General features: G+C 44.3%; 1 protein-coding gene across 6 annotated transcripts in view; it reads left to right on the plus strand.

Moving 5' to 3' along the window:
• Positions 1-12243, plus strand: part of KDM2B (lysine demethylase 2B) — a 186526-nt gene that overhangs the window by 132550 nt on the left and 41733 nt on the right. For all 6 annotated transcript variants that reach the window (XM_068245065.1, XM_068245075.1, XM_068245084.1 and 3 more), the window contains one exon: positions 10752-10976. In XM_068245065.1, the coding sequence (XP_068101166.1) occupies positions 10752-10976 (225 nt within the window). The remainder of the gene's footprint in view (positions 1-10751; positions 10977-12243) is intronic.

Below are 12243 nucleotides of genomic sequence, written 5' to 3' on the forward strand. Positions count from 1 at the left end.
AATTCCGTTGGTTGGGAGAGCAAAGAGTAAATATAGGAGATAAGGCCACCTTCTAAGGGGTGTAGAGCACACCAGGCTTCATACGTGGTCCTAGGTGGGAGTGTGACATTGTTGGGACAAAGCGATTTTATGAAGTGGTAAATCTGGATAGCATGGAAGTACTCAGAGGGCGGGAAAGAAATAGCTTCTTTAAATTGCTCCCAGGTGGGTAGCTTATCGTTTATTAGGCTCCAGACCAGGGGGAAAATTGGGGTTACCAAACAGAAGGGAATCTGAAGGGGAATAGTTGATTGCAATCCTTTTTGAATTTTGAGTCTGTTCCAAATCGATAGGGAGTGTGCAGTTTGCTGCATGATTTTTGTAAATGGATTTGCATGAGTGTGCGGAAGATCATTTAGATGTTTTCCAGTAGAAACACAAGTTGCCATGCTTTTACCCCTTACTGCAGCTAGGGCTTATTTTCGGGGTAGGGCTTATATTTCCAGCATGCTCAAAATTCCTGCTAGGGCTTATATTCAGGGGATGTCTTAAAGAGAATCTGTATTGTTAAAATCGCACAAAAGTAAACATACCAGTGTGTTAGGGGACATCTCCTTTTACCCTCTGTCACAATTTCGCTGCTCCCCGCCGCATTAAAAGTGGTTGAAAACAGTTTTAAAAAAGTTTGTTTATAAACAAACAAAATGGCCACCAAAACAGGAAGTAGGTTGATGAACAGTATGTCCACACATAGAAAATACATCCATACACAAGCAGGCTGTATACACCCTTCCTTTTTAATCTCAAAAGATCATTTGTGTGTTTCTTTCCCCCTGCAGCTATCTTCCACTGAAGTGTCAGGCTGTTTCTTCCTGCAGAGTGCAGACAGCTCTGCCTGTATGTAATTCCTCAGTATGTGAAAGCCCAGCCAGCTCAGAGGAGGATTTATCCAGCTTGTAAAAGATAATAGAGCAGAGAGAAGCTGCACTAATCTAAATAATACACAGGCAGTGTGCAGAGAGGGGCCTGGAGGGGGGAGATGCATCACAGAACCACAACACTGAAGAACTTGGCAGCCTTCCAGACACAGGCTGACAAGTCTGACAAGAGAGAGATAAGTTAATTTATTACAGAGATGGTGATAGTAGAACGTGCTGCAGTAAGCCAGAGCACATTAGAATAGATTTTGGAACTTGTAGGATGGAAAAAAATGGATGAAATTTTTGTTACGGAGTCTCTTTAATTTCAGGGAAAAGGGGTACTGTTATCTGTATATATAAAAATACACATACTTCCACAACTGGATTCAAATGTTGTGACATTCGATTAAACATATTCATATTCCTGAGTGGAAACGAACAAATACACCAGCGAGAAATTGTGACAACCGTGACATATATATTGATGTTGGTCTTTATTGTAGACATGACATATGTGTGTGTGGTGGTGGCTTTGTTGGTGGTAGTGGTAACAGTCTGGCATTGCCGTGTGCAGAGCAGCCAGCGCTCCGTATCCCTGTGCAGCTGCTGGAGCAGATGGCGGTAGCGGCGGACTGTGTTCCGTTCTCTGCTGGATGGATGATGCTTTCTAGAATGGTTCCGTTCATCCACAGCACACACTCCTGCTCGCCTGCGCTCATACCTGCCCTTCCTCTGTTCTGCTGGCAGCTCTGCCAAGCCCAGCACGCTGATTGGCGAGCAGCAGGTGGCAAACCCTTTCCTGGGCAGAGCTCATGAATAATCCCTAAGCTAGCAGCCCTCCTCCCCTTTGTGCAAGCAGTGTGTTTCTCCGGCCCTCCTCCTTCCACTAGCCGTGCAGGCTGAGTCTGCAGTGTCCCCTGATCTATGTCACACTGGGCCCGGATGAGAAGACATGGCCCTCTCTCTCAGCAACGATGAGGAGGAATACGATTCCGAGCAGGATCAGGTATGTGCCGATGGATGGATGCCCTTCACATGCTGGCAGCGGAAAGTTGCGGGTCGCGCAATAGGAAGAGCTGCAGGAAACGGGGCTTCAGTAGAAATTGCTTTGGAGGTGGGGGAGGGACTTAAAAGGAGCAATTAATGATTGCTTGCTTCGGCTTTTTTTTGCTATAAATGTTATATGTTGGTATAATCCGTCTATACAGCACATCCATACACGTGACATCATCGTAGCTGAGACAGCTCTTCCTTTGGGTAAAAGGCAATCTCGCCGCTGTATCGGGTGTTGTGACCCGTGTCAGGATTATTGGTGAACGTATCATAAAATGCAACGTTGGCGGATTCATTATTGTGCACATCATGAATATTTAATGAAGCCCAGGTAACCGTTTAGGATCGGGATGTGTGTGGCTTTCCGTACACATTGCATACCGTACAGGAGCATATCTTTTACTTTCCAGTGCATCGTACGATCTATGAAGTGCAATGGAGGAGACTTTTGTTTATTCCAAAATTACTAATTTGGCTAGGAATTTCAGAGCTCAGCATAACCGATGTAAAGAAGAACCACAGGATCAGAAGATGTCAGGGTGAATCAAAGGTTGCATGACAAATAGTCTATTCTGTCAAGATTGGACAATGATCTGATATCTCCTGGTCACTCCCAGCTGTGTGTTTATTATATGTCTTGTGCTTGTTGGTAATCATGTATGTTTCACATCTCTTGTAATTGCTGCTAATGCTAGGTACACACCAAGCAATTTTCTGACAGATTTACTGTCAGATCTATTATTTCCAACATGTCTGATCTGATTTCCAATTGATTTCTCGTTCACTTCTATGGACAATCGATCGGAAATCAGATCGGACATGTTGGAAATAATAGATCTGAAAGTAAATCTGTCAGAAAATTGCATTGTGTGTACCTAGCATTAGGGCTGGTTCGCACTGCAAGCGCCAGTGATTTGTTCATATAACCCTATGAGGCTGTTCCCCCAGCAGCATTTTGATTTGGTTTAGATCACAATCGATCCACATGAACATTTTTGGAAGTGATTCAGCTTGATGGCATGTGCAAAAGCACACATTCCTTCAAAAAGTGCTCTGCAATTTGCAATGTGAACTAAGCCTAAATGGGTGTTTATCTAAGATCTCTTGCGATCACTGCTACTCAAGATTGCACAAGTGTCTGGCAACTCTTGTGATCGTTTTAACTATGTAAGTCTCTTAACCCCTGTGAACACTGCTGTTTTTTGTCAACCAACTTTTGTCACATTTGGGTTCCCCGCCAACAATGGCCTCGATTCATAAAAGTGCCTGCGAGCGGGGAAAGTGGAGCGGGGAAACACCGCTGTCGGTATTTCCGCCTTCAGGGTGGTAATTCATAAAAATGTTGCCTGTTCTGACAGGCGTGCGGAGATACTCCGCTGTAGGCAGGCGTTAGGCTGTCGGGAGACATGCGGAAGCCGGAGAAGCAGGCGGAATCCCTCCGTGCGGTGTTCTCTCTGCAGCTGCTTGGGAGGTCTGTCCCATTCACTGCAACGGATTCCGCACGCTTCTCGCCACATCAGAGGTAGCGGTAATACCCGTCCGCATACCGCTACCTCTAATCTTTATGAATTGACATTTGTTACTTTTGCTGTGATAATCACCGCGCAAGGCGGTGATTGATCACTCTGCTCGTGGATGTCGGCTTTTCATGCGGAAAAAGCCTTTATGAATACATATTTTGCTGTGTGGTCGGTAAAGCGAGCGGCTTTCTGCATTTCCTCATGCGGAAATGCTTTATGAATCGAGGCCATTGTGTATGTTGCATCTCCTGTGATCGCCACTAATCATGCTTGTGTGTCACATCTCTTGTGCAAGTCACCAACTGTGAGTGTCTCATATCTCCTGTGACCACCCCTAACTGTGTGTTTACATCTCCTGTGATTGTGTGTGTGTGTGTGTGTGTGTGTGTGTGTCAGTGTCACATGCCCTGTGCTTGCTACTAACTTTATGTGTGTGTCACATCTATTGTGGCCATTGCAAACTCTGTGCATCTCCTATGCCCTGTAGTTGCGCGTGTGTGTCTGTGTGTGTCCCTTACACCTGCTGTGAGATTGCCACTAATTGTGTATGTCATGTCTGTAGTCATTGCCAACTTTGTGATCACTGCTAACCATTTGTATCTTACAAATCCTGAGTCCTGTGATAATCACTAACCGTGTGTGCCACCGTGTGTCGCTGCTGTGTGTGTCACATCTCCTGTGGTCAACATTGTGTTTGTGTGACATCTCCTATGTTAGTTGCCAGCTGTGTGTATCTTACGTTTGCTGCTGTCGCTGTCAACTGTGTGTCTCACATCTTCTGTGAGTGCTGCTATCTGTGTGTGTCTCACATCTTCTGTGAGTGCTGCTATCTGTGTGTGTCTCGCATCTTCTGTGAGTGCTGCTATCTGTGTGTGTCTCGCATCTTCTGTGAGTGCTGCTATCTGTGTGTGTCTCGCATCTTCTGTGAGTGCTGCTATCTGTGTGTGTGTCTCACATCTTCTGTGAGTGCTGCTGTCTGTGTGTGTCTCGCATCTTCTGTGAGTGCTGCTATCTGTGTGTGTCTCGCATCTTCTGTGAGTGCTGCTATCTGTGTGTGTGTCTCACATCTTCTGTGAGTGCTGCTATCTGTGTGTGTCTCGCATCTTCTGTGAGTGCTGCTATCTGTGTGTGTGTCTCACATCTTCTGTGAGTGCTGCTATCTGTGTGTGTCTCGCATCTTCTGTGAGTGCTGCTATCTGTGTGTGTCTCGCATCTTCTGTGAGTGCTGCTATCTGTGTGTGTCTCGCATCTTCTGTGAGTGCTGCTATCTGTGTGTGTCTCGCATCTTCTGTGAGTGCTGCTATCTGTGTGTGTCTCACATCTTCTGTGAGTGCTGCTATCTGTGTGTGTGTCTCACATCTTCTGTGAGTGCTGCTGTCTGTGTGTGTCTCGCATCTTCTGTGAGTGCTGCTATCTGTGTGTGTCTCGCATCTTCTGTGAGTGCTGCTGTCTGTATGCGTCTCACATCTTCTGTGAGTGCTGCTATCTGTGTGTGTCTCACGTCTTTTGAGATTATCGCTGTGTGCGTATGTCACATCTCCTGCATTTGTTGCAAAATGTCTGCCTTGCATCTCCTGTGGTCACCGCCAACTATATTAATCTCCAGTGGTTGCCAACTGGCTTTGTATCTCATACATCCTATGGACACTGCTACCTGTTCTCAAGGCATAGTGCCTAGTACAGTGATGGCTAACCTTGGCACTCCAGCTGTGACAAAACTACAAATCCCATCATGCCTCTGCCTCCCCGAGTTATGCTTACAGCTGTCAGAGTATTGCAATGCCTCATGGGACTTGTCGATCCACCACAGCTGGAGTGCCAAGGTTAGATATCATGGGCCTAGTAGGTGCTCAGTCTTGAAGCACATCTTTGTGGAAGGGAGGGTGGAGAGGACATTCTTGAGGACACACTTGCACTGCAGAAAGCCATAGCGATCAGGCATGATTTCCTTTAATCCCTTTACCTCCAATATCACAGCTCAAGGAGCACACCGATTTGAACTTGACACCAGCTCCAGCTGGTGGAGATGGCCCAAGGATCTGCAATATACAATGGCCTATGTGTCCCTGACCAGAGGTCTTTAGTTGCCAATCTTGGGAGTACACACAATTGTCAGTTGTCTTCCTAATACACGGTAGCAATGCAACCACCTGGTCGATGCAGCAATTCCTCTACCCATACACTCAATCACACCATGAGGAATACGACTCCCCACATAGGTGGGACTACAAATCACAGTAGGCAGATGCACAGAGGGCCATTAATTGGGCTTGTCTTGTCTGCTCGGTATTCCCCTCAGGTGAATTTGCGATATATACCTTTCCATGGGCTCTCATCCCATAGCAATACCTCAGTGATGATCAAAATTTATCATAGTGCAACACCATAATTAAAATCAGACCTTTATTATAAAAGAGCTGCTCCACATACTGTCGGTTTATTGTAAGGCATTCGGGTTGTTTTGGAATGGGCTCTAGCCCGCATGGTCTTCTGGTCTGACCCTCACGTTGCATTTCACCACGCTTCTGATGTCCGTTCTATAGTACTTAAGTTGAAGACTTCAGATTAAAGCCCCATACACCCAATAGACTTTTGATGTCCAAAAGGATAGTTAGGTATAATTTCAGTCAATTTTGGTATGAATCTTAACAGGTATTCCTGTACTTAATATTTGACATGGCTTAGGAACAGATTTTCCCACCCACTTGCCTCATTCCTGCTCACAATGACAACTCTCCTTCCCTCTGCCTAGGATAGTCCGTGCCTCCTGCAGGAGCCCACCATGCACAACTGTCACATGCTGCTAGGGAGGCTGTCACCCCAAATTATCAGAAATTATAATTTTAGCAATCAAAAACTAATGTCTTTACAGTGCATTTGAGGCATGAGGGCAAAGAAAATGTTTAATTTCAGTGCCTTCATGCTAACCTAGAGTTTGCTAAACACCCAAACCAACCAAATACTTAGGTGGATTATCTGCCCCTTGCCACAATGCTGCTGGAGCTTTTTCCATGCTGTATCTTCTGAGGAGGTAAACAGTCAGTGCAGCAGCATGGCCTCATACAGTCACTGCAGGGTGGGATCATGGGACACACCACTCACCCCTTCCATTCAGTGGAGGGGATGTGGTTCTTGCTGCCATGAAGCTTCACCTCCCATTCTGTCATTGGGTGTCATGGCTATTGCATAATGATGGGTGAAACACCTAAGGACAATGTGGAGGACTTATGGAAGGGGGTGTGGCTGACCTGCCACTCAGGCTTTCTCCTGTTTCCTATAGGAGGGAGCTGTGAACTCCAGACAAAGGCAGTGTCGACTGTGAGGAGGAGTCCAAGGGGCGAGTGAGGTCTACTTGGTGAATTAGAACCTAAATATTCAGCTAATGATCTGTGAAAGCTGGGATTGTTGCCCACTGAAACCTGATTGCTTTTGTTTCAATTTAGTGTTAAATATGAACTCTAAGACTCCTACTCACTCTCAATTAATGTTGCCCGAAACAGTCATGGATGATCTTATCCATTTAGGATCGCCATATGGACAGGTTGCTTGGCTATCTGTCAAGATTTTTCCAAAAGCTGTCCTTTGAGTGAATGGAGCTACTGATCACCATCAGGGGCATTATTTATTGTAGGTGATCAAAGCATTGCTTGCTACCTAAAAAAGTCAGCAGAGTGACAATCAAAGGAGTGGTGATCTATTAATGAATTGCCATTTCTTAATTAACTGGCCCCATAGGTGCCAGTGTCAAGTGCAGAAACCCAGTGCAAGAAGAAATCTTCAATGGCAGCTTTTTGAATTCTCCGGCAGTCAATATGAAATCTTTCTACCCATATGGTATGTGGGTTGTTGATACTCTGAGTGGCTGTAGTATTTATAGTCAGAGACAAATATTTTCTGGCTGTCCAATCTGATGGCACATTGGCCTCAATTCACTAAACTTCTCTCCTGTCTTTAATAACTCTTCTAGAGTTGTTACCATGGTGATAAGGCATGTAGTATTCAGGAAACATTTTACCTCAGGCAAGCCTAAAGTTAACTCTTCTGTCTTTAAATTAACTCTCCAATCCTTAAAATAACTCCAGAGTTAAAGACAGGCTGTTAATTAGCTGCATGTGAAAATAACTACAGAAGAGGTAAATTAACTACAGGAGAGGTAACTTAAGGAATGACGTGTGGAGGTAAGTTTTCTCTTGCCTTATTATCTCCAGCATGATCTTAGTGAATTGAGGCCATTGTCAACTACGTTTATAGCCAATCACAAACTCTGGGTATTTGTAAATAATTTACATCAAAACAGTGCTTTGTATCTCCCAATAGAAGGTTTGTTTATCACCACTGAGGTAACAGACATAGCTGAACAGCAATCTTTGCAGTTTCTCTAGTGCTAGCGGTATGTCTGAGATCTGCCCTTTTTCTTTCCTAGCCAAAGACAGACTACCAATATGTGAAAAACAAAAGGTGTGCTACAATACATGTAGAAAGCCTTTCCTGGAATTAAAGCAGCCTACCAAAACTGCAAGAAGAGGCAACCACAGACCCATTTAATTATTTCCCATAGAAACTGCCAGTGATCTGTTGACAATAAATGTCAGATCAATTTCAGATGATTTATTGATTAAAGCTTTGATCAGGCATACATGTCATTTGTATTGACGGTTGGGAGGAGTAGTGGTCAATAGCCACACAGCTTTATGTGGTGTATATATCCTAGATTCTCAACATTTGGTACTGTCTGGCATGCAAAACCTTCACATTTGACTTGAAAGCTCTCAGTAGGATGGCAGGCCAAAATAAATCGGAGAACTGTATAGGGGAGTGAGGTGGCCACTAGATATTAAATGACAGCTAAAATGTGAGGGATATTAAAGGAATGCTGTAAGGGGGGGGGGTTGAACTCAACTGGGGCTTCTAATGGTCCCCCGCAGACGTCTTGTGCCTGCGCAGCCAGTCATGCTCCTGGGGTGACGTCGGCGAGGACGCGGCCGCACAGGCACAGTGGGTCATAGGCCGTACTATAGTACTCTTTGGATTTAATTTTTGCATGCATGATCTGCTTCAACACATATACTGGACCAAAAAATAGGGTTGCCAGAAATGGATCCTCACCAAGGGGCTGTTGTGGGTCATGGTATAGGTTTTCATGGAATATTTTCATCCATTTCACTTCTTTCTGAAATCTGCTGGTTGCTTATTATATCTCTACATCCCAAATTATTCCTGTGAGAAGTCTGGAAAATGGACAGTGACAGAAACTCTTCCTGTTTCACTTGGATGAAAGGTTGTTTTTGTCTCCAAGTTAATGTATGAAATTAGTAGTAAGAGTTTTTATACAATCCCGTCACTGCCGTGTTTTCTCTCACACAGTTTTCCACAAGGGCTGCCAGCTGTTGTGATCATTCTCTCACTATATGTGGGGAGATTGTTGTCCGATTATGAAGAGATGTTCTGACTGCGCAGCAGCTTACACTATTATGTTCAGCTTGTGTCTCCCAAAAATGATTACGGTAACTATTATAACAGCCCCAAAGCCTGCAGACGTTTCCTGTGTTGTTTTTCAGGAAATGTAATCGTCCATTTTAAAATAATTTCTGTGTCTTTCCTTTTCTGTAGCTGGAAAGCATCTTTCTCACATAGTTTTCTGTCCAGTCCTGTGAATATTGAGGGATGGATTCTGCAGATTCTCTGAATACTTGCAGATCTTGACATCTGAGCATTTCTTAAAGGACAACTGAAGTGAGCAGAATATGGTGGCAGTCTGTTAAACAATACCAGTTGCCTGGCAGCCCTGGTGATGTATTTGGCTGCGGTAGTGTTTGAATAACATCAGAAACAAGCATGCAGCTAATCTTGTCAGATCTGACAGTTCTATCAGAAACGCCTGATCTCCTGTTCAGGGTCTATGGCTAAAAGTATTAGAGGCAGAGTATAAGCAGGAGAGCCAGGAAACTGGTATTGCCTAAAAGGAAATAAATATGGCAGCCTCCATATCCCTCTCGTTACAGTTGTCCTTTGAATTTTAAATGTGCTTCCCCTAATTGTCTACCCACATGTCTGGTCACCCCCTCTGCTCCAGGCTACACAATTATGGCAAATACTGCTGGAAACCATAGCTGTCTATGATGAAAAGGGACCAGGATGGAGCTGAGCCATGGTTGATCTTAGGGGCCCATTCTCACTATGGCGATTACGGCAGTGATTCCCGCTAATTGCCAAATCGGTAGCACTTTTTAAGGTGCTAGCACAATTATAACTGTATGACAGTGATCTCACTGCCGCGATTGTGGGCATTCCGCAATTAATGGCAATTGCGAAATGTGTTGACTGCAGCATTTTGCCGCGATTCTCGAGCGGTAAAAAGTTTAAACAAGCGCTGATCATGATTGCTGGAGATCGCAGGAGTGTACAGCGATCACCTGATGACGGCGGAAGGCCAAAACTAGTCGGACGAGAGCGGGCATCGCTGCACAACTGATCGCAAGTAATTACATTCAGTACCACATTGAGTGGAAAGTGTGTTTTGCCAAGAGGGTCTCTACTGGAGTAGGACCCTTTGAATGTGAGTGTTTTAATTGCGTTCTTGTACACCCGTACTTGAATAAAAGTTTGCCTTGTGAACTTTCCACTGAGATCCCTTTTTGACTCTTTCCTGTGCACTGAGTTGCAAATTTAGGAACACTACAAACCTATATGGGATCTCTGGAGGTGGAAGAGGCATATGGTGATAATCTGTTGAGGAGCATATAGCGCTACTGAGTGACTTTGACACATTGTATATGGTGACCAGGATACACCCTGCAGTGGCTGCTGTGTGACAAGTGGATATTAGCCAAGCTATCATCTTGGGGCGCCACTCACACAATAGTCACTATTTCTGTACAGTGCTTTTACCCCACTAATCGCGGTAAAATCACCCGCACAAAACTTTGTAATGAGAACGGCCCCTAAACTAACTCTGTTACAATTACTCAGTGAGTTTCTGTTGCCTAGGCATTAGAAGGGGACCAACAGATTCCCTCGCGTGTCTATGCATACAGCATGTACAATCAAGTGTGGCTAATACAAGATGACAGTATAGTTCATAGTACGCACATAATATGGGGCTTGGAAGAAGAGGATAAGGGTCAGCATACTGGCCACCAACACATGATTGAGTACAGTGACAGTCTGACATGAGAGGTGATGGACCAGTCTATGTATATGTGAATCCTCAAAAACTTGTGCAATTTCTTTATGAATCACATCTTTAAGTGGAGCTCTGCCTTGTTTTCTTTTCTCGCAGAATCGAGCAGTGGGAAGACCAAAAGGGAAAATTGCCACCTCTCCTGCTGTCAAGTTATCTACTAACAGGACCAGCGCCGGTGCGCGCCGGAGAAGGACGCGGTGCCGCAAGTGTGAGGCATGTTTACGTACAGAGTGCGGAGAATGTCACTTTTGCAAAGACATGAAGAAGTTTGGTGGACCGGGGCGGATGAAGCAGTCGTGTATAATGCGTCAGTGTATAGCGGTATGTATCCATGTATATAGCTGCTTGCATGGGAAGGCAGAACTTTGTGACTTGACCCCAGATGTGCATATATGTAATGGGGGGAGAAGCATGGCATGCAGGCTTGGGATATTGAAATGGTTCCTAGAATGCTCCGAAGAATTCAACAAACAACAAGCAGTGTACTGGGGTCTGATTATCTTTTTCTGTTTGATTTCCTGTCTATTAGATAGGTCAAGTTTGTGTTTATTCTGCTGTACTTACTTTGTTTTATGTACTATTTTTAGTGGCCACTAAAGATAGCAGGTGCTAAAGCATCTAGGGATTAATAAATAGATGTCCTTAAACTAAACTTGCCTTTCACTAAATTCATGATGCTCTGCACTATATACAATATAGCAGAGAGGGGGGGGGGGGGGGGTATATGAATATAGCTTTCAGGAGGCAGTGTGTTCAGTTGTAGAGCCAGTAGCAAATGATTTAGCAGCCAGCTTCACTGACAAGTAGAGAAAATGCGAATGTCAAGCACTAGCTGTGATGTGTAAAGAGGCACCGTAGTTACATAATAGATGGGAGTAAATTATTCAAGATACCCACTTTTATGGTAATTTTCCTGGTTTCACATCAGAAACACTTTCTATAGCTAAATATTGCTGTAACCCCACCTTCCCAGTGATGCTTAGCCTTGGCCAGTGGTCTGCAAACTTGGCTCTCCAGCTGTTAAGGAACTACAAGTCCCACAATGCATTTGCCTTTATGAATCATGACTGTGGCTGTCAGACTCCTGCAATGCATTGTGGGACTCGTAGTTCCTTAACAGCTGGAGAGCCAAGTTTGCCGATTACTGCCCTAGGCTGATATGTGGAATTATCACCCCAAAGCATTTTGGGAGACCAGGTACACTTTGTACTGGCTTTGGAATTTTCAGAAACAAACATTCTGCAGAGATCACCTGCCAGTACTAAAGATGCTGCCGCCTGTAAACAATTTCAAAAAGTAAATCAGAGAGCGGAAAGATTTTACATTGGGCAAACACTAACTAAATCACTTATAAATTAATATAGTAAAAAAAACAGCAATTTTATTTATTGTTATTTTGACTACGGTTCCTCTTTAAGAGATCACGACTGCCTGACGCATTGTTTACATACTATAGATCTGCATCTTGTTTTAATATTGGCAGCCAGTGCAGAGACATGTGCTGCTGTGTTATCTTTCTAAATCATGTTATTTCTGATAACTGACTCACCAGCTTCTCCATTCTGAGTAAAGGTCTTGTCCTGTAGAC

The sequence above is a fragment of the Hyperolius riggenbachi genome, chromosome 1, assembly GCF_040937935.1.
Source record: "Hyperolius riggenbachi isolate aHypRig1 chromosome 1, aHypRig1.pri, whole genome shotgun sequence".
Classification (NCBI taxonomy): Eukaryota; Metazoa; Chordata; class Amphibia; order Anura; family Hyperoliidae; genus Hyperolius; species Hyperolius riggenbachi.